The sequence below is a fragment of the Macaca fascicularis genome, chromosome 18, assembly GCF_037993035.2.
Source record: "Macaca fascicularis isolate 582-1 chromosome 18, T2T-MFA8v1.1".
Lineage (NCBI taxonomy): Eukaryota > Metazoa > Chordata > Mammalia > Primates > Cercopithecidae > Macaca > Macaca fascicularis.
The window spans coordinates 42,812,820-42,838,122 of NC_088392.1; the positions used below are offsets into that span (position 1 = coordinate 42,812,820).

General features: G+C 53.3%; 4 protein-coding genes and 1 pseudogene across 10 annotated transcripts in view; 4 read left to right on the plus strand and 1 right to left on the minus strand.

The window, feature by feature from the left end:
- Positions 1-25,303, minus strand: part of KATNAL2 (katanin catalytic subunit A1 like 2) — a 167,000-nt gene that overhangs the window by 107,516 nt on the left and 34,181 nt on the right. The gene's annotated exons all lie outside the window — the stretch shown is intronic.
- Positions 507-3,081, plus strand: LOC135968238 (elongin-A3-like). Its single transcript, XM_065533869.1, has one exon. It carries the CDS (start codon positions 1,234-1,236, stop codon positions 3,046-3,048), a length of 1,815 nt encoding a protein of 604 aa, XP_065389941.1. The 5' UTR covers positions 507-1,233; the 3' UTR covers positions 3,049-3,081.
- Positions 6,953-9,559, plus strand: LOC135968237 (elongin-A3-like). Its single transcript, XM_065533868.1, has one exon. The coding sequence runs from the start codon at positions 7,685-7,687 to the stop codon at positions 9,524-9,526; it is 1,842 nt and encodes a 613-aa protein (XP_065389940.1). The 5' UTR covers positions 6,953-7,684; the 3' UTR covers positions 9,527-9,559.
- LOC123569972 (elongin-A3-like) lies at positions 11,055-16,787 on the plus strand. The gene has a single exon (XM_065533870.2). It carries the CDS (start codon positions 14,187-14,189, stop codon positions 16,008-16,010), a length of 1,824 nt encoding a protein of 607 aa, XP_065389942.1. The 5' UTR covers positions 11,055-14,186; the 3' UTR covers positions 16,011-16,787.
- Positions 17,212-19,349, plus strand: LOC135968302 (elongin-A3-like; annotated as a pseudogene).

Sequence of the window (25,303 nt, forward strand, 5' to 3'; positions counted from 1 at the left end):
GAGGGATTCGGCTGGTTGACTTTCTGGAGGGCCAAACCGTGATCACATCTGCTCACTAGGAGAGCGCTTTCAGAAAGTCAGCCGCCAAAGCTGGAGCGAGAACAGTCCTCACCAGAGAGTTCTTCTCCACCACGACAATGTTCCTGCTCATGCCTTTCACCCAACAAGGGCAGCTGGGCAAGACTTGCCGCGGGAAATCATGAGGCGTCCACCTTACAGTCCTGATTTGGCGCCTGCTGACTTCTTTTTGTTTCCTAGACTTAGAAAATCTGTAAAAAGCGCCCAGTTTTCTTCAGTTAACGATGGAAAAAAGATTCCATGGAAATCGTCACATTCCCAGGACCCTGGGGGTTTTAGAGGGATGGGCTAGAGGGCGGGGAAAAGACACTGCTTCCAAAAGCGCATTGAACTTGATGGAGCCGATGTTGAGAAGTAAAATACACCTTTTTCAGTTTTCTCTCTTAATCCCACTTTTCTACGAATGTTGGCAAGTCCCCTCACGCCACGTCAATCCTAGGTAAAGGGTTGTTATCCTCTGTGGGTTCTTCTTTCTACCATTTTGTCTTGCGGTGTTGTTATTTTCGGTTTTACTCCCAAGAAGATTCAGTCATGTGTCTTTTGGAATCCACAGACGTGGAACCTGCCAACACGGAGGGCCAACGGTAGAACTCAGTGGGGTGTGTCCAGGCTGAAATTAACCTAAACAACTTGTGGGGCACAGCAGGCCACCTGACCGTCCTGATTGGCCGCATTTTGCTGACGCAATGATTACGTATCGGGGCGGGGTAGCCCAGGGGCCAAGGGCGGTCAGGGCTTCAGCCCTGGGTGGGCCTGGGGCTGGCTATATAAGGCCGGGCTCTGGCACGGGAGCTCCACTCGGCCTTGGACGGCGCACCGCAGAGGTCACTCCAGGCTGTGGCTCCACATCCCGAGGACCAGAAGCGGGCCTGCTCAGCTGTCTGCAAGGACCGGCGCTCCAGACCAAGTGGCCGGCTGCACCGAGGACTGAGCTTGCTCCCGGTTGCCGTGACTCCACGCCCCAGGCCTGCGGTCTGCGAGGACCAGCGCCCCAGAACCAGTGGCCCGCTGCTCCGAGGACCGAGCTCCCTCCAGGCTGCGACTCCACATCCCGAACCGGGCAGCGAGGACCCGCGACCCCAGACTTCGTGTCCTGCCGCCCCCAGGACAGAGCCGCGACCGCCGGGACAGCCAGGCCTGCACAGCTCTGCTGAGATGGCGGCAGGGTCCACTACGCTGCACGCAGTGGAGAAGCTGCAGGTGCGTCTGGCCACTAAGACGGACCCGAAAAAGCTAGAGAAATATTTGCAGAAACTCTCCGCCTTGCCCATGACGGCAGACATCCTGGCGGAGACTGGAATCAGAAAGACGGTGAAGCGCCTGCGGAAGCACCAGCACGTGGGCGACTTTGCCAGAGACTTAGCGGCCCGGTGGAAGAAGCTGGTGCTTGTGGACCCAAACACCGGGCCTGATGCACAGGACCCCGAGGAGAGCGCTTCCCGAAAGCGCCATGGGGAGGCTCTTCAGGACCAGGAAAAGGCCTGGGGCTTCCCAGAGAACGGGACGGTCCCCAGGAGCCCACCTGACAGTCCTGAGCACAGACGGACAGCACACAGAACACCTCCGGGGCTCCAGAGACCTCACCGAAGGTCTCCCAGTCGCGAGCACAGAGCCCAGAGAAAGCGCCCCAGAAGGGCCCCAGCTGATTCAGGCCCCCATCGGGCCCCTCCATTGCACACCGCTCCCCTCCCGACGCCCGAGGGCCCTGAGCCGGCTGTGCCCGGGAAGCAACCCGGAAGAGGCCACGCTCACGCCGCTCAGGGCGGGCCTCCGCTGGGTCAGGGCTGCCAGGGCCAACCCCAGGGGGAAGCGCTTGTGAGCCACAGCAAGGGGCACAAATCGTCCCGCTGGGCTTCCGCGCAGAAACTGCCTCCTGTCCAGGAAAGCCAGTCAGAGAGGCTGCAGGTGGCCGGCGCTGATTCTGCGGGGCCGAAAACGGTGCCCAGCCATGCCTTCTCAGAGCTCTGGGACCCCTCAGAGGCCTGGATGCAGGCCAACTACGATCTACTTTCCGCTTTTGAGGCCATGACCTCCCAGGAAAAGCCAGAAGCACTCTCCGCACCAACGTTCCAGGAGGAAGCCGCCTTCACTGGACACAGAGTGAATGCTAAGATGCAGGTGTACTCGGGCTCCAGGCCTGCCTGCCAGCCCCAGGTGCTGACGCTGCGCCAGCAGTGCATCCGGGGGCTCAGACACAATCCGGACGCCCTCGGCGACGTGGGAGGGGTCCCCTACTCGGTTCTTGAACCCCTTCCGGAAGGGTGGACGCCTGATCAGCTGTATCGCAGAGAGAAATACAATCACGCACTCGCTGGGGACACAGATGAATTATGGAGGATTCATTGTCTCCAGGACTTCAAGGAAGAAAAGCCACAGGAGCACGAGTCTTGGCGGGAGCTGTATCTGCGGCTTCGGGACTCCCGAGAGCAGCGGCTGCGAGCAGTCACCACGAAAATCCGATCTGCACGTGAAAACAAACCCATCCGCCGACAGACAAAGATGATCTGTTTCAACTCTGGGGCCAAGACGCCTTATGATGCTTCAAGGAGGCAAGAGAAGTCTGCAGGAGCCGCTGACCCCGAAGAGGGAGAGATCAAGCCAGCCCCCAAAGCCGCGGGCAGCAGCCACGTTCCCTCCAGCCGGGGCGGCGTGGGCGGTGGCGATAGGGGCGGTGGCGGCCTGGTGGGCGGCGGGGACGGCGGCCACGGCGGAAGCAGTGGCAGCAGCAGCACGAGCAGCAGCAGCAGCAGCAGCAGCAGCAGCAGCAGCAGCACGAGCAGCAGCAGCACGAGCAGCAGCAGCAGCAGCGTCCTTCACCGGCTCCCTGAGAAGAGGGCCAACCCCTGCCTGAGCAGCAGCAATGAGCGCCCGGCGCCCGCCGCCAAAACCCGGAAACCGGCTGCCAAGAAAGTGGCCCCGCTGATGGCCAAGGCAATTCGAGACTACAAGAGGAGATTCTCCCGAAGATAAACTCAGGACTTGTGCCTTAGGGTTAAAATCTGGGGGGAGGAGGAACAATGCAAAGTCAATGCGGGTTGGGGAAAGAAACTTCCAGTGGACACCAGAACCTTTGGCTTGGTGCAAAGTTGAGCCTCTGCATTCTGCAGGTGTCAAGTGCTGGCCCTGTGATTTTGCCTCCCACACCCAGCCACTGCCTCCCTGCTTGGAGGCCACCTCAGAATTCAGAAGATGGGAACGCATTCGGGTCAACTCTACTTTGGCTGTTCACTGATCGTTTTTTGTTTTTTGTTGTTTTGAGACGGAGTCTCGCTCTGTCGCCCAGGCTGGAGTACAGTGGTGCCGTCTCAGCTCACTGCAAGCTCTGCCTCCCGGGTTCACGCCATTCCCCTGCCTCAGCCTCCCCGTAGCTGGGACTACAGGCGTGCACCACCACGCCCCGCGAAGTTTTTGTATTTTTTAGTAGAGACGGGGTTTCACCGTGTGAGCCAGGATGGTCTCGATCTCCTGACCTCGTGATCCGCCCGCCTCGGCCTCCCAAGGTGCTGGGATTACAGGCGTGAGCCACCGCGCCCGGCCACTGATCTTTTTCTAATTAACGACCTAGTTGCAATCATAAACTAGGTACCACATGTGAGATTTCCGTTTTTCCTTTCTTTTGAAATCAGCGAGTACATGAGGACTTCTTAGACACAAACTCTCAATCTGTTAGTTGGCACTGATAACTGCCACTCCATAAAATGTTTTGTGGTTGTCGTTGCTGTTGTTTTGTTTTAAAGAAACGGCCGGGCATGATCCTGTAATCGTGAGCCATCCTCCTTTGGGAGGCCGAGGAGGGCAGATGGCTTGAGCCCACAGGGTGGAGACCAGCCTGTGCCAAATGGAGAAACCCCGTCTCCACAAATGATACCACAATTAGCCTGGCGTGGTGGCACGGCCCCTGTGGTCCTCTGGTCCCAGCTTCTTAAAGGACTGAGGTGGCAGGATTGACTGAGCTGGGCGAGCGGAGGTTGCCGTGACCTTTCCTCATTCCACTGCACTCCAGCCTGGGTGACAGAACCAGAGCACGTCTCAAAGAAAACCGCTATTTCTTTGAAGAAAGGAACTATCGGATTTCATGAATAAATGCTAATAACTGGTACCATGGCGAAGTCAAAATAGTTTCACTAAGCACCGCATACAATCATTCCCAATCTTTTCACCCAGAACCCCTATGAAAGGTTGGCGACACCTTAATCAGCTTATTGAGGTTCTGAATCAAGAAGTCTAAAGCTGCCAATCAGACTTTCTAATTACCATGAGATGACCAGGTTAACAACCTGGAGTTCACCTCATAGGAGCTTCTGCAAGCTTCGGGGAAGGTTTGCATTCCAACTCAGGGCATTTCTTGGCCTCACGCGGGCTGGTAATCACAGGTCCGCGTGCCAGATATGACACACGCGAGCGCACACACACGCACACACGCACACACGCACACACGCCCCCCACACACACACACACACAGACCCCCTTGCGTATATCTCATTCTTATGGGTGTACCAATAGTGAGGGGCAGAGAGAAAGACACAAAGACCTAAGCCACAAGGCAAAACCGAGCAAGGGCAGTCCAAGAGATCAAAGTCCTGTGCCCTGGGCTGTCAGCAGAATGGGTGCTGGGAAGCTAGCTTCTGGAAGCAGGCACCTGAGTGGATGCAGGTGCAAGTGAGAAGAGGCCTTCAAGCCTGAAGGACACGTATGGAGACAGGACAGGGAGCCACAGAGACACTGCCCTTAAGGAAGACAGAAAAGCATTCGTTCCGGGGAAGGGGACATGATCCAATCAGCGACGGTGTAAAACTCAGACAAGTCCGGGCACGGTGACCCACGCCTGTAATCCCATCGCTTTGGGAGGTCGGGGCCAGCGGGTCACCTGAGGTCAGGAGTTGGAGACCAGCCTGACCAATATGAGGAAATCCCGTCTCTACTAAAAATACCAAACGCGCTCAGGCTTGCCGGCGAGCGCCTGTAATCCCAGCTACTCAGGAGGCTGAGACAGGAGAATCACTTGAACCCGGGAGGCGGAGTCTGCAGTGAGCCCAGATCCCACCATTGCACTCCAGCCTGGACAACAAAAGCAAAACTCCGTCTCAAAATTAAAAACAAAAACTCGGAAAAGCTCCCCCAGCAAGGGCCGGAGACAATGCCAGTCTCTATTTCTCGACAGCAATTCAAGAGAGAATCTCAGGCGGCCTGCAAACCTCACAAGACAGCAGAACATCCTCCCCAAGGCGGAGAAGCCACATGCTCTTTCTGGAGGTGGAGTAGCCACCGATCACCCTGCAGCCCCTCCCCACTCCCACCGAGAAACCCCAGTCCCTCGGAATCAAATCCACTGGCAACAACCTTTCTTCCTGGAAAACGTTTCCCCTGCCAAGATGGAAAACAAACACGATACAAGCAAATACAACTCAAAACACAAGGAAACAATTGGAGCAAGTTCTAGCCCCTCCTAGCTCCTCGATGCCCCCACAATCACGCTACTGCTGAAAACAGCGGCCGCACCCACTAAACTCATTCATGACTGGAGACCGTGACAAACCGTAGCAGATCACTGCTCCCACCGCGACACTCGCTCTCAAAAAGACACAAAGGAAACAAACCCCACACAAACTATAAACCTACCCCAAACAGAATTCAGAATCCACCGAAGGATCCTGCTGGTATATTACTACACTGACCCAGGGTAGTTCAATTCCCTTCCGACCTATTTACAAACTAATCCTCATTCTGGGAGCTCTGGAAGCATTGCCAGTATTGCGCTGGGGTCCTCTTCGTGAGGGAGCTGGAAGACTGGAAACACGGCAAGCACATTTCCCTCTTTCTCTACATACCACGGAGGGGTAATTCTCAAAAAAGCCTTAACACCTGAATCCTCATCCCCCGATTCTCAAGCTATAATCATTTTCCTTCTTTAGAAGACACACACACACACACACACACACACACACACACACACTCTCACACACACACACACAGAGAGAGAGAGAGAGAGAAAAGTCATGTGAGAATTTAAAAAGTAAGCCAAACCGCCATGGACAGCAGAAACAATAGCTGACATCATAGACATTTCAAATGGTTCTGTTTGCCTCATTCTGACTGAAAGATTAGAGTGGAATTCGGCTGCCCAAACCGTGGCACCAACATCACCTGCAGGCCACAGCAAGCCTTTCTGAGGAGATTTTAAACAGCCGGTGGGGGCAAGATCCTGAAGCGTTTCTTCCAAGACTGCTAACAGGAGATGAAACGTGGCTCTGCCGGCAGGATCCTGAAGACCAAGCACGAGGCCGTGGCTACCAAGAGGTGGCAGCGCTCCATTCAAAGCCACAGAGGAGCAGTCAAGAGCAGAGGTCATGGCCACCGTTTGGGGGGGATGCCAGAGGGATTCGGCTGGTTGACTTTCTGGAGGGCCAAACCGTGATCACATCTGCTCACTAGGAGAGCGCTTTCAGAAAGTCAGCCGCCAAAGCTGGAGCGAGAACAGTCCTCACCAGAGAGTTCTTCTCCACCACGACAATGTTCCTGCTCATGCCTTTCACCCAACAAGGGCAGCTGGGCAAGACTTGCCGCGGGAAATCATGAGGCGTCCACCTTACAGTCCTGATTTGGCGCCTGCTGACTTCTTTTTGTTTCCTAGACTTAGAAAATCTGTAAAAAGCGCCCAGTTTTCTTCAGTTAACGATGGAAAAAAGATTCCATGGAAATCGTCACATTCCCAGGACCCTGGGGGTTTTAGAGGGATGGGCTAGAGGGCGGGGAAAAGACACTGCTTCCAAAAGCGCATTGAACTTGATGGAGCCGATGTTGAGAAGTAAAATACACCTTTTTCATTTTTCTCTCTTAATCCCACTTTTCTACGAATGTTGGCAAGTCCCCTCACGCCACGTCAATCCTAGGTAAAGGGTTGTTATCCTCTGTGGGTTCTTCTTTCTACCATTTTGTCTTGCGGTGTTGTTATTTTCGGTTTTACTCCCAAGAAGATTCAGTCATGTGTCTTTTGGAATCCACAGACGTGGAACCTGCCAACACGGAGGGCCAACGGTAGAACTCAGTGGGGTGTGTCCAGGCTGAAATTAACCTAAACAACTTGTGGGGCACAGCAGGCCACCTGACCGTCCTGATTGGCCGCATTTTGCTGACGCAATGATTACGTATCGGGGCGGGGTAGCCCAGGGGCCAAGGGCGGTCAGGGCTTCAGCCCTGGGTGGGCCTGGGGCTGGCTATATAAGGCCGGGCTCTGGCACGGGAGCTCCACTCGGCCTTGGACGGCGCACCGCAGAGGTCACTCCAGGCTGTGGCTCCACATCCCGAGGACCAGAAGCGGGCCTGCTCAGCTGTCTGCAAGGACCGGCGCTCCAGACCAAGTGGCCGGCTGCACCGAGGACTGAGCTTGCTCCCGGTTGCCGTGACTCCACGCCCCAGGCCTGCGGTCTGCGAGGACCAGCGCCCCAGAACCAGTGGCCCGCTGCTCCGAGGACCGAGCTCCCTCCAGGCTGCGACTCCACATCCCGAACCGGGCAGCGAGGACCCGCGACCCCAGACTTCGTGTCCTGCCGCCCCCAGGACAGAGCCGCGACCGCCGGGACAGCCAGGCCTGCACAGCTCTGCTGAGATGGCGGCAGGGTCCACTACGCTGCACGCAGTGGAGAAGCTGCAGGTGCGTCTGGCCACTAAGACGGACCCGAAAAAGCTAGAGAAATATTTGCAGAAACTCTCCGCCTTGCCCATGACGGCAGACATCCTGGCGGAGACTGGAATCAGAAAGACGGTGAAGCGCCTGCGGAAGCACCAGCACGTGGGCGACTTTGCCAGAGACTTAGCGGCCCGGTGGAAGAAGCTGGTGCTTGTGGACCCAAACACCGGGCCTGATGCACAGGACCCCGAGGAGAGCGCTTCCCGAAAGCGCCATGGGGAGGCTCTTCAGGACCAGGAAAAGGCCTGGGGCTTCCCAGAGAACGGGACGGTCCCCAGGAGCCCACCTGACAGTCCTGAGCACAGACGGACAGCACACAGAACACCTCCGGGGCTCCAGAGACCTCACCGAAGGTCTCCCAGTCGCGAGCACAGAGCCCAGAGAAAGCGCCCCAGAAGGGCCCCAGCTGATTCAGGCCCCCATCGGGCCCCTCCATTGCACACCGCTCCCCTCCCGACGCCCGAGGGCCCTGAGCCGGCTGTGCCCGGGAAGCAACCCGGAAGAGGCCACGCTCACGCCGCTCAGGGCGGGCCTCCGCTGGGTCAGGGCTGCCAGGGCCAACCCCAGGGGGAAGCGCTTGTGAGCCACAGCAAGGGGCACAAATCGTCCCGCTGGGCTTCCGCGCAGAAACTGCCTCCTGTCCAGGAAAGCCAGTCAGAGCGGCTGCAGGTGGCCGGCGCTGATTCTGCGGGGCCGAAAACGGTGCCCAGCCATGCCTTCTCAGAGCTCTGGGACCCCTCAGAGGCCTGGATGCAGGCCAACTACGATCTACTTTCCGCTTTTGAGGCCATGACCTCCCAGGAAAAGCCAGAAGCACTCTCCGCACCAACGTTCCAGGAGGAAGCCGCCTTCACTGGACACAGAGTGAATGCTAAGATGCAGGTGTACTCGGGCTCCAGGCCTGCCTGCCAGCCCCAGGTGCTGACGCTGCGCCAGCAGTGCATCCGGGGGCTCAGACACAATCCGGACGCCCTCGGCGACGTGGGAGGGGTCCCCTACTCGGTTCTTGAACCCCTTCCGGAAGGGTGGACGCCTGATCAGCTGTATCGCAGAGAGAAATACAATCACGCACTCGCTGGGGACACAGATGAATTATGGAGGATTCATTGTCTCCAGGACTTCAAGGAAGAAAAGCCACAGGAGCACGAGTCTTGGCGGGAGCTGTATCTGCGGCTTCGGGACTCCCGAGAGCAGCGGCTGCGAGCAGTCACCACGAAAATCCGATCTGCACGTGAAAACAAACCCATCCGCCGACAGACAAAGATGATCTGTTTCAACTCTGGGGCCAAGACGCCTTATGATGCTTCAAGGAGGCAAGAGAAGTCTGCAGGAGCCGCTGACCCCGAAGAGGGAGAGATCAAGCCAGCCCCCAAAGCCGCGGGCAGCAGCCACGTTCCCTCCAGCCGGGGCGGCGTGGGCGGTGGCGATAGGGGCGGTGGCGGCCTGGTGGGCGGCGGGGACGGCGGCCACGGCGGAAGCAGTGGCAGCAGCAGCACGAGCAGCAGCAGCAGCAGCAGCAGCAGCAGCAGCAGCAGCAGCACGAGCAGCAGCAGCACGAGCAGCAGCAGCACGAGCAGCAGCAGCAGCAGCAGCAGCAGCGTCCTTCACCGGCTCCCTGAGAAGAGGGCCAACCCCTGCCTGAGCAGCAGCAATGAGCGCCCGGCGCCCGCCGCCAAAACCCGGAAACCGGCTGCCAAGAAAGTGGCCCCGCTGATGGCCAAGGCAATTCGAGACTACAAGAGGAGATTCTCCCGAAGATAAACTCAGGACTTGTGCCTTAGGGTTAAAATCTGGGGGGAGGAGGAACAATGCAAAGTCAATGCGGGTTGGGGAAAGAAACTTCCAGTGGACACCAGAACCTTTGGCTTGGTGCAAAGTTGAGCCTCTGCATTCTGCAGGTGTCAAGTGCTGGCCCTGTGATTTTGCCTCCCACACCCAGCCACTGCCTCCCTGCTTGGAGGCCACCTCAGAATTCAGAAGATGGGAACGCATTCGGGTCAACTCTACTTTGGCTGTTCCCTGATCGTTTTTTGTTTTTTGTTGTTTTGAGACGGAGTCTCGCTCTGTCGCCCAGGCTGGAGTACAGTGGTGCCGTCTCAGCTCACTGCAAGCTCTGCCTCCCGGGTTCACGCCATTCCCCTGCCTCAGCCTCCCCGTAGCTGGGACTACAGGCGTGCACCACCACGCCCCGCGAAGTTTTTGTATTTTTTAGTAGAGACGGGGTTTCACCGTGTGAGCCAGGATGGTCTCGATCTCCTGACCTCGTGATCCGCCCGCCTCGGCCTCCCAAGGTGCTGGGATTACAGGCGTGAGCCACCGCGCCCGGCCACTGATCTTTTTCTAATTAACGACCTAGTTGCAATCATAAACTAGGTACCACATGTGAGATTTCCGTTTTTCCTTTCTTTTGAAATCAGCGAGTACATGAGGACTTCTTAGACACAAACTCTCAATCTGTTAGTTGGCACTGATAACTGCCACTCCATAAAATGTTTTGTGGTTGTCGTTGCTGTTGTTTTGTTTTAAAGAAACGGCCGGGCATGATCCTGTAATCGTGAGCCATCCTCCTTTGGGAGGCCGAGGAGGGCAGATGGCTTGAGCCCACAGGGTGGAGACCAGCCTGTGCCAAATGGAGAAACCCCGTCTCCACAAATGATACCACAATTAGCCTGGCGTGGTGGCACGGCCCCTGTGGTCCTCTGGTCCCAGCTTCTTAAAGGACTGAGGTGGCAGGATTGACTGAGCTGGGCGAGCGGAGGTTGCCGTGACCTTTCCTCATTCCACTGCACTCCAGCCTGGGTGACAGAACCAGAGCACGTCTCAAAGAAAACCGCTATTTCTTTGAAGAAAGGAACTATCGGATTTCATGAATAAATGCTAATAACTGGTACCATGGCGAAGTCAAAATAGTTTCACTAAGCACCGCATACAATCATTCCCAATCTTTTCACCCAGAACCCCTATGAAAGGTTGGCGACACCTTAATCAGCTTATTGAGGTTCTGAATCAAGAAGTCTAAAGCTGCCAATCAGACTTTCTAATTACCATGAGATGACCAGGTTAACAACCTGGAGTTCACCTCATAGGAGCTTCTGCAAGCTTCGGGGAAGGTTTGCATTCCAACTCAGGGCATTTCTTGGCCTCACGCGGGCTGGTAATCACAGGTCCGCGTGCCAGATATGACACACGCGAGCGCACACACACGCACACACGCACACACGCACACACGCACACACGCACACACGCCCCCCACACACACACACACACAGACCCCCTTGCGTATATCTCATTCTTATGGGTGTACCAATAGTGAGGGGCAGAGAGAAAGACACAAAGACCTAAGCCACAAGGCAAAACCGAGCAAGGGCAGTCCAAGAGATCAAAGTCCTGTGCCCTGGGCTGTCAGCAGAATGGGTGCTGGGAAGCTAGCTTCTGGAAGCAGGCACCTGAGTGGATGCAGGTGCAAGTGAGAAGAGGCCTTCAAGCCTGAAGGACACGTATGGAGACAGGACAGGGAGCCACAGAGACACTGCCCTTAAGGAAGACAGAAAAGCATTCGTTCCGGGGAAGGGGACATGATCCAATCAGCGACGGTGTAAAACTCAGACAAGTCCGGGCACGGTGACCCACGCCTGTAATCCCATCGCTTTGGGAGGTCGGGGCCAGCGGGTCACCTGAGGTCAGGAGTTGGAGACCAGCCTGACCAATATGAGGAAATCCCGTCTCTACTAAAAATACCAAACGCGCTCAGGCTTGCCGGCGAGCGCCTGTAATCCCAGCTACTCAGGAGGCTGAGACAGGAGAATCACTTGAACCCGGGAGGCGGAGTCTGCAGTGAGCCCAGATCCCACCATTGCACTCCAGCCTGGACAACAAAAGCAAAACTCCGTCTCAAAATTAAAAACAAAAACTCGGAAAAGCTCCCCCAGCAAGGGCCGGAGACAATGCCAGTCTCTATTTCTCGACAGCAATTCAAGAGAGAATCTCAGGCGGCCTGCAAACCTCACAAGACAGCAGAACATCCTCCCCAAGGCGGAGAAGCCACATGCTCTTTCTGGAGGTGGAGTAGCCACCGATCACCCTGCAGCCCCTCCCCACTCCCACCGAGAAACCCCAGTCCCTCGGAATCAAATCCACTGGCAACAACCTTTCTTCCTGGAAAACGTTTCCCCTGCCAAGATGGAAAACAAACACGATACAAGCAAATACAACTCAAAACACAAGGAAACAATTGGAGCAAGTTCTAGCCCCTCCTAGCTCCTCGATGCCCCCACAATCACGCTACTGCTGAAAACAGCGGCCGCACCCACTAAACTCATTCATGACTGGAGACCGTGACAAACCGTAGCAGATCACTGCTCCCACCGCGACACTCGCTCTCAAAAAGACACAAAGGAAACAAACCCCACACAAACTATAAACCTACCCCAAACAGAATTCAGAATCCACCGAAGGATCCTGCTGGTATATTACTACACTGACCCAGGGTAGTTCAATTCCCTTCCGACCTATTTACAAACTAATCCTCATTCTGGGAGCTCTGGAAGCATTGCCAGTATTGCGCTGGGGTCCTCTTCGTGAGGGAGCTGGAAGACTGGAAACACGGCAAGCACATTTCCCTCTTTCTCTACATACCACGGAGGGGTAATTCTCAAAAAAGCCTTAACACCTGAATCCTCATCCCCCGATTCTCAAGCTATAATCATTTTCCTTCTTTAGAAGACACACACACACACACACACACACACACACACACACACACACACACTCTCACACACACACACACAGAGAGAGAGAGAGAGAGAAAAGTCATGTGAGAATTTAAAAAGTAAGCCAAACCGCCATGGACAGCAGAAACAATAGCTGACATCATAGACATTTCAAATGGTTCTGTTTGCCTCATTCTGACTGAAAGATTAGAGTGGAATTCGGCTGCCCAAACCGTGGCACCAACATCACCTGCAGGCCACAGCAAGCCTTTCTGAGGAGATTTTAAACAGCCGGTGGGGGCAAGATCCTGAAGCGTTTCTTCCAAGACTGCTAACAGGAGATGAAACGTGGCTCTGCCGGCAGGATCCTGAAGACCAAGCACGAGGCCGTGGCTACCAAGAGGTGGCAGCGCTCCATTCAAAGCCACAGAGGAGCAGTCAAGAGCAGAGGTCATGGCCACCGTTTGGGGGGGATGCCAGAGGGATTCGGCTGGTTGACTTTCTGGAGGGCCAAACCGTGATCACATCTGCTCACTAGGAGAGCGCTTTCAGAAAGTCAGCCGCCAAAGCTGGAGCGAGAACAGTCCTCACCAGAGAGTTCTTCTCCACCACGACAATGTTCCTGCTCATGCCTTTCACCCAACAAGGGCAGCTGGGCAAGACTTGCCGCGGGAAATCATGAGGCGTCCACCTTACAGTCCTGATTTGGCGCCTGCTGACTTCTTTTTGTTTCCTAGACTTAGAAAATCTGTAAAAAGCGCCCAGTTTTCTTCAGTTAACGATGGAAAAAAGATTCCATGGAAATCGTCACATTCCCAGGACCCTGGGGGTTTTAGAGGGATGGGCTAGAGGGCGGGGAAAAGACACTGCTTCCAAAAGCGCATTGAACTTGATGGAGCCGATGTTGAGAAGTAAAATACACCTTTTTCATTTTTCTCTCTTAATCCCACTTTTCTACGAATGTTGGCAAGTCCCCTCACGCCACGTCAATCCTAGGTAAAGGGTTGTTATCCTCTGTGGGTTCTTCTTTCTACCATTTTGTCTTGCGGTGTTGTTATTTTCGGTTTTACTCCCAAGAAGATTCAGTCATGTGTCTTTTGGAATCCACAGACGTGGAACCTGCCAACACGGAGGGCCAACGGTAGAACTCAGTGGGGTGTGTCCAGGCTGAAATTAACCTAAACAACTTGTGGGGCACAGCAGGCCACCTGACCGTCCTGATTGGCCGCATTTTGCTGACGCAATGATTACGTATCGGGGCGGGGTAGCCCAGGGGCCAAGGGCGGTCAGGGCTTCAGCCCTGGGTGGGCCTGGGGCTGGCTATATAAGGCCGGGCTCTGGCACGGGAGCTCCACTCGGCCTTGGACGGCGCACCGCAGAGGTCACTCCAGGCTGTGGCTCCACATCCCGAGGACCAGAAGCGGGCCTGCTCAGCTGTCTGCAAGGACCGGCGCTCCAGACCAAGTGGCCGGCTGCACCGAGGACTGAGCTTGCTCCCGGTTGCCGTGACTCCACGCCCCAGGCCTGCGGTCTGCGAGGACCAGCGCCCCAGAACCAGTGGCCCGCTGCTCCGAGGACCGAGCTCCCTCCAGGCTGCGACTCCACATCCCGAACCGGGCAGCGAGGACCCGCGACCCCAGACTTCGTGTCCTGCCGCCCCCAGGACAGAGCCGCGACCGCCGGGACAGCCAGGCCTGCACAGCTCTGCTGAGATGGCGGCAGGGTCCACTACGCTGCACGCAGTGGAGAAGCTGCAGGTGCGTCTGGCCACTAAGACGGACCCGAAAAAGCTAGAGAAATATTTGCAGAAACTCTCCGCCTTGCCCATGACGGCAGACATCCTGGCGGAGACTGGAATCAGAAAGACGGTGAAGCGCCTGCGGAAGCACCAGCACGTGGGCGACTTTGCCAGAGACTTAGCGGCCCGGTGGAAGAAGCTGGTGCTTGTGGACCCAAACACCGGGCCTGATGCACAGGACCCCGAGGAGAGCGCTTCCCGAAAGCGCCATGGGGAGGCTCTTCAGGACCAGGAAAAGGCCTGGGGCTTCCCAGAGAACGGGACGGTCCCCAGGAGCCCACCTGACAGTCCTGAGCACAGACGGACAGCACACAGAACACCTCCGGGGCTCCAGAGACCTCACCGAAGGTCTCCCAGTCGCGAGCACAGAGCCCAGAGAAAGCGCCCCAGAAGGGCCCCAGCTGATTCAGGCCCCCATCGGGCCCCTCCATTGCACACCGCTCCCCTCCCGACGCCCGAGGGCCCTGAGCCGGCTGTGCCCGGGAAGCAACCCGGAAGAGGCCACGCTCACGCCGCTCAGGGCGGGCCTCCGCTGGGTCAGGGCTGCCAGGGCCAACCCCAGGGGGAAGCGCTTGTGAGCCACAGCAAGGGGCACAAATCGTCCCGCTGGGCTTCCGCGCAGAAACTGCCTCCTGTCCAGGAAAGCCAGTCAGAGAGGCTGCAGGTGGCCGGCGCTGATTCTGCGGGGCCGAAAACGGTGCCCAGCCATGCCTTCTCAGAGCTCTGGGACCCCTCAGAGGCCTGGATGCAGGCCAACTACGATCTACTTTCCGCTTTTGAGGCCATGACCTCCCAGGAAAAGCCAGAAGCACTCTCCGCACCAACGTTCCAGGAGGAAGCCGCCTTCACTGGACACAGAGTGAATGCTAAGATGCAGGTGTACTCGGGCTCCAGGCCTGCCTGCCAGCCCCAGGTGCTGACGCTGCGCCAGCAGTGCATCCGGGGGCTCAGACACAATCCGGACGCCCTCGGCGACGTGGGAGGGGTCCCCTACTCGGTTCTTGAACCCCTTCCGGAAGGGTGGACGCCTGATCAGCTGTATCGCAGAGAGAAATACAATCACGCACTCGCTGGGGACACAGATGAATTATGGAGGATTCATTGTCTCCAGGACTTCAAGGAAGAAAAGCCACAGGAGCACGAGTCTTGGCGGGAGCTGTATCTGCGGCTTCGGGACTCCCGAGAGCAGCGGCTGCGAGCAGTCACCACGAAAATCCGATCTGCACGTGAAAACAAACCCATCCGCCGACAGACAAAGATGATCTGTTTCAACTCTGGGGCCAAGACGCCTTATGATGCTTCAAGGAGGCAAGAGAAGTCTGCAGGAGCCGCTGACCCCGAAGAGGGAGAGATCAAGCCAGCCCCCAAAGCCGCGGGCAGCAGCCACGTTCCCTCCAGCCGGGGCGGCGTGGGCGGTGGCGATAGGGGCGGTGGCGGCCTGGTGGGCGGCGGGGACGGCGGCCACGGCGGAAGCAGTGGCAGCAGCAGCACGAGCAGCAGCAGCAGCAGCAGCAGCAGCAGCAGCAGCACGAGCAGCAGCAGCACGAGCAGCAGCAGCAGCAGCAGCAGCAGCAGCGTCCTTCACCGGCTCCCTGAGAAGAGGGCCAACCCCTGCCTGAGCAGCAGCAATGAGCGCCCGGCGCCCGCCGCCAAAACCCGGAAACCGGCTGCCAAGAAAGTGGCCCCGCTGATGGCCAAGGCAATTCGAGACTACAAGAGGAGATTCTCCCGAAGATAAACTCAGGACTTGTGCCTTAGGGTTAAAATCTGGGGGGAGGAGGAACAATGCAAAGTCAATGCGGGTTGGGGAAAGAAACTTCCAGTGGACACCAGAACCTTTGGCTTGGTGCAAAGTTGAGCCTCTGCATTCTGCAGGTGTCAAGTGCTGGCCCTGTGATTTTGCCTCCCACACCCAGCCACTGCCTCCCTGCTTGGAGGCCACCTCAGAATTCAGAAGATGGGAACGCATTCGGGTCAACTCTACTTTGGCTGTTCACTGATCGTTTTTTGTTTTTTGTTGTTTTGAGACGGAGTCTCGCTCTGTCGCCCAGGCTGGAGTACAGTGGTGCCGTCTCAGCTCACTGCAAGCTCTGCCTCCCGGGTTCACGCCATTCCCCTGCCTCAGCCTCCCCGTAGCTGGGACTACAGGCGTGCACCACCACGCCCCGCGAAGTTTTTGTATTTTTTAGTAGAGACGGGGTTTCACCGTGTGAGCCAGGATGGTCTCGATCTCCTGACCTCGTGATCCGCCCGCCTCGGCCTCCCAAGGTGCTGGGATTACAGGCGTGAGCCACCGCGCCCGGCCACTGATCTTTTTCTAATTAACGACCTAGTTGCAATCATAAACTAGGTACCACATGTGAGATTTCCGTTTTTCCTTTCTTTTGAAATCAGCGAGTACATGAGGACTTCTTAGACACAAACTCTCAATCTGTTAGTTGGCACTGATAACTGCCACTCCATAAAATGTTTTGTGGTTGTCGTTGCTGTTGTTTTGTTTTAAAGAAACGGCCGGGCATGATCCTGTAATCGTGAGCCATCCTCCTTTGGGAGGCCGAGGAGGGCAGATGGCTTGAGCCCACAGGGTGGAGACCAGCCTGTGCCAAATGGAGAAACCCCGTCTCCACAAATGATACCACAATTAGCCTGGCGTGGTGGCACGGCCCCTGTGGTCCTCTGGTCCCAGCTTCTTAAAGGACTGAGGTGGCAGGATTGACTGAGCTGGGCGAGCGGAGGTTGCCGTGACCTTTCCTCATTCCACTGCACTCCAGCCTGGGTGACAGAACCAGAGCACGTCTCAAAGAAAACCGCTATTTCTTTGAAGAAAGGAACTATCGGATTTCATGAATAAATGCTAATAACTGGTACCATGGCGAAGTCAAAATAGTTTCACTAAGCACCGCATACAATCATTCCCAATCTTTTCACCCAGAACCCCTATGAAAGGTTGGCGACACCTTAATCAGCTTATTGAGGTTCTGAATCAAGAAGTCTAAAGCTGCCAATCAGACTTTCTAATTACCATGAGATGACCAGGTTAACAACCTGGAGTTCACCTCATAGGAGCTTCTGCAAGCTTCGGGGAAGGTTTGCATTCCAACTCAGGGCATTTCTTGGCCTCACGCGGGCTGGTAATCACAGGTCCGCGTGCCAGATATGACACACGCGAGCGCACACACACGCACACACGCCCCCCACACACGCTTCACGCAGTGGAGAAGCTGCAGGTGCGTCTGGCCACTAAGACGGACCCGAAAAAGCTAGAGAAATATTTGCAGAAACTCTCCGCCTTGCCCATGACGGCAGACATCCTGGCGGAGACTGGAATCAGAAAGACGGTGAAGCGCCTGCGGAAGCACCAGCACGTGGGCGACTTTGCCAGAGACTTAGCGGCCCGGTGGAAGAAGCTGGTGCTTGTGGACCCAAACACCGGGCCTGATGCACAGGACCCCGAGGAGAGCGCTTCCCGAAAGCGCTATGGGGAGGCTCTTCAGGACCAGGAAAAGGCCTGGGGCTTCCCAGAGAACGGGACGGTCCCCAGGAGCCCACCTGACAGTCCTGAGCACAGACGGACAGCACACAGAACACCTCCGGGGCTTCAGAGACCTCACCGAAGGTCTCCCAGTCGCGAGCACAGAGCCCAGAGAAAGCGCCCCAGAAGGGCCCCAGCTGATTCAGGCCCCCATCGGGCCCTCCATTGCACACCGCTCCCCTCCCGACGCCCGAGGGCCCTGAGCCGGCTGTGCCCGGGAAGCAACCCGGAAGAGGCCACGCTCACGCCGCTCAGGGCGGGCCTCCGCTGGGTCAGGGCTGCCAGGGCCAACCCCAGGGGGAAGCGCTTGTGAGCCACAGCAAGGGGCACAAATCGTCCCGCTGGGCTTCCGCGCAGAAATTGCCTCCTGTCCAGGAAAGCCAGTCAGAGAGGCTGCAGTTGGCCGGCGCTGATTCTGCGGGGCCGAAAACGGTGCCCAGCCATGCCTTCTCAGAGCTCTGGGACCCCTCAGAGGCTTGGATGCAGGCCAACTACGATCTACTTTCCGCTTTTGAGGCCATGACCTCCCAGGAAAAGCCAGAAGCACTCTCCGCACCAACGATCCAGGAGGAAGCCGCCTTCACTGGACACAGAGTGAATGCTAAGATGCAGGTGTACTCGGGCTCCAGGCGTGCCTGCCAGCCCCAGGTGCTGACGCTGTGCCTGCAGTGCATCCGGGGGCTTAGACACAGTCCGGACGCCCTCGGTGACGTGGGAGGGGTCCCCTACTCGGTTCTTGAACCCCTTCCGGAAGGGTGGACGCCTGATCAGCTGTATCGCAGAGAGAAATACAATCACGCACTCGCTGGGGACACAGATGAATTATGGAGGACTCATTGTCTCCAGGACTTCAAGGAAGAAAAGCCACAGGAGCACGAGTCTTGGCGGGAGCTGTATCTGCGGCTTCGGGACTCCCGAGAGCAGCGGCTGCGAGCAGTCACCACGAAAATCCGATCTGCACGAGAAAACAAACCCATCCGCCGACAGACAAAGATGATCTGTTTCAACTCTGGGGCCAAGACGCCTTATGATGCTTCAAGGAGGCAAGAGAAGTCTGCAGGAGCCGCTGACCCCGAAGAGGGAGACATCAAGCCAGCCCCCAAGCTGGCAGGAAGCGGCCACGTTCCCTCTAGCCGGGGTTGTGTGGGCCGTGGTGATAGGGGCGGTGGCAGCCTGAGGGGTCGGCCCTCAGTGGTAGTGGCAGTAGCAGCACGAGCAGCAGGAGCAGCAGAGTCCTTCACCGGGTCCATGAGAAGAGGACCAACCGCTGCCTGAGCAGCAGCAATGAGCTCAGGCGCCCGCTAAAACCCAGAAACGGGCTGCCAAGAAAGTGGCCCCACTGATGGCCAAGGCAATTCCAGACTACAAGAGGAGATTGTCCCAACGATCAACTCAGGACTTGCCTTAGGGATAAAATCTGTGGGGAGGAGGACCAGTGCATAGTCAATGTACGTTGGGGAACGAAACTTCCAATGGACAGCAGAACCTTTGGCTTGGTGCAAAGTTGAGCCTCTGCATTCTGCAGGTGTCAAGTGCTGGCCCTGTGATTTTGCTTCCCACACCCAGCCACTGCCTCCCTGCTTGGAGGCCACCTCAGAATTCAGAAGATGGGAAAACATTTGGATCAACTCTTGTTTGGTTGTTCACTGATGGTTTTTTAAATAACGCCCTAGTTGCAATCATAAATAAGGTATAGGATGTGAGATTCCCTTTTTTTCTTTCTTTTGAAATCATGGAGTACATAAGGACTTCTTAGACACAAACTTTCAATCTGTTAGCTGACACTGATAACTGGGAGTCCTTAAAATGTTTGTGGTTGTGTTTGCTGTTGTTTTGTTTTAAAGAAAGGGCTGGGCATGATCCTGTGATCGTGAGCCATCCTCCTTTGGGAGGCCGAGGAGAGCAGATCACTCAAATCCAGGAGGTGGAGACGAGCCTGGGCTAAATGGAGAAACCCCATCTCCACAAATGATACCAAAATTAGCCTGGCGTGGTGGCACAGTCCTTGTGGTCCCAGCTTCTTAATGGGCTGAGCCAAAAACCTATTTACTCAGCTTGCTGAAAACTTTGTCAGCAGCCTATGCATTTCCTCATGTTATGTTTTTGGAAGGACTAACATAAGAGGCTAGTAGAGTTAGGAAGCAAAATGTTCACGCCTCAAGATAACTTTATCTCTTTTCCCCAACAGTCTCCCACAATTTCAATTGTCTAGCTCTTAAAAACTTCTAGTTTTGGGAACCAAACCCTCATATACGTGCTCAATCAGATCATGTGGTTTCAGGCTGTCTTAAAAATAATCACTAATAAACCTGGCCCAGGTTCGACTGTTTTTGCCTAGCAGAAAGCCCAAGTAAAAAAATGCCATGTATCAAAATAGACTTGCATTGGACTATTTGCTCTCAGCTGAATAAGGGGTCTGTGGAAAATTCAACTTAACCAATTGCTGTCTGAAAATAGATGATCAAGGACAAGGACAGGTGGTCATAATATAATCAGGGACATGCTAAAGTTGGCACATGTGTCTGTTCAGGTTTGGCACAGGTTTAATCGTAAGTCTTTATTTGAAAAATGGTTTCCAGCTATGGGAGAATTGAAAACCCTCACTGTAAGTTTATTGCTAGTAATAAGAACTTGCTTGCTGCTCCCTTGTGTGTTACCCTTGCTCCTACAAATGATAAAAGCTTTTGTTGCTACTTTGGTTCCTCAGAAAACTTCAACACTAGTGTATTACATGAATCACTATCACTGTGTCTTGCAGAGACACTGAAAAAGTGAAGATGAAAGTGAGAACTCCCCCTAATAAGTGAGAGTCTCAAAGGGGGGAAATGAGGTAGGAGACCACCACTTCTCCCACTTCCCCCACCCCCCAGCCTTGCCTAGTTTATAAGAGGTGAAGAAAGGAAGAAAGCAAAAAGTTAAAAAGAAACAAAAATCAGATAAACAGCTAGATGGCCTGAAGCCACCACCTGGGCCTAGTAGTTAAAGAATATATTTACAAAATCAAACCCTGACCTAAACTACTTGTGTTATCTGTAAATTCCAGACATTGTATGAGGAAGCATCGCAAAACTTTCTGTTCTGTTATCTAACGCATGTAGCTCCTAGTTACGTCTCCCACATTTGCTTGATCTATCATGACCCCTTCACATGGACCCCTTAGTGTTGTAAGCCCTTAAAAGGGCCAAGAACTTCTTTTTTAGGGAGCTCGGTTCTTAAGACGCAAGTCTGCCGACGCTCCCAGCCAAATAAAGCCACTTCCTTCTTTAACCCAGTGTCTGCGTGATTTTGTCTGCATATCGTCCTTCTACAGTTTAGTTACTTGCAGATCAGTTTCATCATATCAGAGCTTGTTGTTAAGCTTCGTCAGGTAAGTGATATCTAAAGTAGCCTTTATTCTAGGCTGTGCCTGGCTTTGCTTATTCTTATGCATAGCCTTTCTTGGAGCTCTACTAAATGCTCTATTGTCCCACAAGATTTCTCCACTTAAGTTGGTCAGAATGCAAATGTCTCTAAATGTTATGAGAGCAGCTTCATAGGTTTATCCTTTATGTATGTGCAGCCCAGTATTCAGTCAAAAATCAAGAATTATGGAGCTCTTTCTTTGCATAGCTCCTCCTCTCTGAAACTCTTCCCTCCCAGTTCTAACCACCTCCAAACTCCAATCTCTATTGCTTCATCTCAGCAAAACTGCTGTGCATTTTTTTTTTTTTTTTGAAGTTTCACTCTTGTTTTGCCCAGGCTGGAGTACAATGGAGCAATCTCGGTTCATCACAACCTCTGCCTCCCCAGTTCAAGCAATTTGCCTCCCAAGTAGCTGGCATTACAGGTGCCCACCACCACGCCCAGCTAATTTTTTAATATTTTTAGTAGAGACAGGGTTTCACCATGTTGGCCAGATTAGTCTCGAACGCCTGACCTTCAGGTGATCCACCTGCCTGGGCCTCCCAAAGTGCTGGGATTACAGGTGGGAGCTGCAGTGCCCAGCTACTTTTTTTAGGTTCTCCTTCCAGAACCAGAATCTAGTTACTGCTTCAAAATAGAAAGACTTCTCTCATAATTACATTGTCTAAAATCACATAATCCAATGCTTGAAAACAGTTTACTCATATATTTAGTCTGGTTTTCTGGTTTCTTACAGGAGACCCGGTCTGGTGTCAATTATGCTATCTCAGTTGAAAGTAGAAGGTTATATCAATTTTTTTTTTTTTTTTTTTTTTTTTGACACAGAGTTTCGCTCTTGTTGTCCAGGCTTCAGTGCAATGGTACAATCTCTGCTCACAGCAACCTCTGCCTCCTGGGTTCAAGTGATTCTCCTGGCTCAGCCTCCCGAGTAGCTGGGATGGCAGGCATGTGCCACCATGCCCAGCTAATTTTGTATTTTTAGTAGAGACAGGGTTTCTCCATGTTGGTCAGGCTAGTATTGAACCATATCAATTTTTTAAAATGTTTATAGGATGTATTTGGTTGGTGAAATTTATACTTTGGGTATTTAAAATTAAAACCTAGCCAGGTGTGGTGGCTTACACCTGTAATCTCAGCACTTTGGGAGGCTGAGGCGGGCAGATCACTTGAGGTCAGGAGTTTGAGACCAGCCTGGTCAACATGGTGAAACCCCATCTCTACCAAAAAATACAAAAATTAGCCAGGCATGGTGGTGGATACCTGTTATGCCAGCTACTCAGGAAGCTGAGATAGGAGAAAAGCTTGAACCTGGGAGGCGGAGGTTGCAGTGAGCCAAGGTTGTGCCACTGCACTCCTGCCTGGGCAACAAAGAGAGACTCTATCTCCAAAAATATTAAATTAAAAGTAAAACCTAACAAACATTATTTTTACAAAAGAAAGCAAGTATGTTTTGACACAAAACATAAAATCTACAAATTTATGTCTGTATATTCTCAGTTTTTTTTTTTTTTTTGAGATGGAGTCTCGCTCTGTCGCCCAGGCTGGAGTGCAGTGGCCTGATCTCAGCTCACTGCAAGCTCCGCCTCCCAGGTTCACGCCATTCTCCTGCCTCAGCCTCCCGAGTAGCTGGGACCACAGGCGCCCGCCAGCTCGCCCGGCTAGTTTTTTGTATTTTTTAGTAGAGACGGGGTTTCACTGTGTTAGCCAGGATGGTCTCGATCTTCTGACCTTGTGATCCACCCGTCTCGGCCTCCCAAAGTGCTGGGATTACAGGCTTGAGCCACCGCGCCCGGCTATTCTCAGTTTTTTTTTAAAAAAAAAGGTTCCAAGAGTACTAATGTGGCATTAGCAACGTGTTCCAGGTTGTCTAATTAGTCTCTCTTTTTTGGTCCAAGTATAAGAAGAAAGTGGTTCAACAGCAGCCACAGCATTTTGAGAGATGCCCACAAGGCTGCAGAAGTGGTCAGAATTGAAGGGGTTAATCTTCCTTGTATATGAGCGGAACAGAGCACTTACAACATAAGAGTTACTTAAAATTCAGCTTAGTTTTATGGTGATTTAGAGTTTGTTTAATTAGTATTTAGAACTGCACATTGTTTATAGCTATTGCTATTTCAATGGATGCTTAAATGTTTGAACATTTAAAGTTCAATAAGCTTCAGTTATTTGAAGAAAAGCACTGACGTAATTAAAATTTCTTTTTTTTTTTTTTTTTTTTGAGACAGAGTCTGGCTCTGCCGCCCAGGCTGGAGTGCAGTGGCCAGATCTCAGCTCACTGCAAGCTCCGCCTCCTGGGTTCACGCCATTCTCCTGCCTCAGCCTCCCGAGTAGTTGGGACTACAGGTGCCCGCCACCGCGCCCGGCTAGTTTTTTGTATTTTTTTAGCAGAGACGGGGTTTCACCGTGTTAGCCAGGATGGTCTCGATCTCCTGACCTCGTGATCCGCCCATCTCGGCCTCCCAAAGTGCTGGGATTACAGGCTTGAGCCACCGCGCCCAGCCTTAAATTTTCAATTACTCTTTTTTTAGGAGCCCAGGCAATTAATAAAAACTAAGGCATTTTAATAAGACTCATTTTGAAAATTAGTCAATGACCTCATTAATTAGCTAATGCAGCAGATATTTTGTAATATAAAAGGTTCACCTACGCAGAGTAGCAACTTTTGAAAAGTATATATAATGATACATGAGAATAAACAAACATGACTTTGTTTCAGGATTATTTTGTGCATTCACATGAATGTGTGGATCAATTCCAGTTTTCCAAAAACCATTATCACGCATTGACTCCAATCATTATTTGTTTGTTTTAAATTGTGTGGTCAGATTAAAAACAATGACATAATTCTTTGGCCTTAGAGCATTATAGAGGATTCTTACATTCAGGTTAAGAAAAAGAAAGTGGCAGAGGTATACAGATTACGTATAGTCTTATTTGCATTAAACACTAAATTTAAAATGGAGGAGAAAATTCTCTATTTCATACCTTTGCTACCCAAAGATCACCAGCAGCATCAGAAGTAAAACAGAAGCTTGTGATATAAATCTGTATTAGTCACAGCTTTCCAAAGAGGCAGAACCAATTATACAAACATGCACACACACACACACACATGCATGCACATGTGTGTATAAATATACGTGTGTATATATATTTTTACTAGATTTATTGTTTACTAGATTATTACTTTTTTTTTTTTTTTTTTTTTGAGACAGAGTGTCGCTCTGTCGCCCAGGCTGGAGTGCAGTGGCCAGATCTCAGCTCACTGCAAGCTCCGCCTCCCGGGTTCACGACATTCTCCTGCCTCAGCCTCCCGAGTAGCTGGGACTACAGGCGCCTGCCACCTCGCCCGGCTAGTTTTTTGTATTTTTTAGTAGAGACGGGGTTTCACCGTGTTAGCCAGGATGGTCTCGATCTCCTGACCTCGTGATCCGCCCATCTCGGCCTCCCAAAGTGCTGGGATTACAGGCTTGAGCCACCGCGCCCGGCCTAGATTATTACTTTTACTAGATTATTATTTACTAGATTTAATATAGGGAATTGATTATTATAAGGATTTATTATTATAATGCTCATGTGATTATAGAAGCTAACAAGTCCCGGGATCTGCAGTCAACAAGCTGGACACCCCGAAAAGCCAATGATATAGTTTCAGTCCAAGTCTGAAGGCCCCTGAACCAGGAGAGTAGGTGGTGTGGTTCTAATCTAAAAGCAGCCAGACTCAAGACTCAGGAAAAGCCAATATTTCAGTTTGAGTTCAAATGCAGAAAAACAAAAACAAAAACAAAAACAAAAAACACTGTCCCAGTTTAAAGACAGTCAGGAGGAAGGAACTCTCTCTTACATGTGGGAGGATCAGCCTTTTATTCTACTCAGACCTTTGACTGATTGGATGAGGCCAATCCACATTAAAGAGGGCAATCTGGCCGGGTGTGGTGGCTCACGCCTGTAATCCCAGTACTTTGGGAGGCTGAAGCAGGTGGATCACGAGGTCAGGAGATGGAGACCATCCTGGTCAACATGGTGAAACCCCGTCTCTACTAAAAATACAATAATTAGGTCGGGCGTGGTGGCTCATGCCTGTATTCTCAGCATAT

Coding starts and splice junctions, on each gene's coding strand:
- LOC135968237 (XM_065533868.1), top strand. CDS start 7,685: ATGGCGGCAGGGTCCACTACGCTGCACGCAGTGGAGAAGCTGCAGGTG.
- LOC135968238 (XM_065533869.1), top strand. CDS start 1,234: ATGGCGGCAGGGTCCACTACGCTGCACGCAGTGGAGAAGCTGCAGGTG.
- LOC123569972 (XM_065533870.2), top strand. CDS start 14,187: ATGGCGGCAGGGTCCACTACGCTGCACGCAGTGGAGAAGCTGCAGGTG.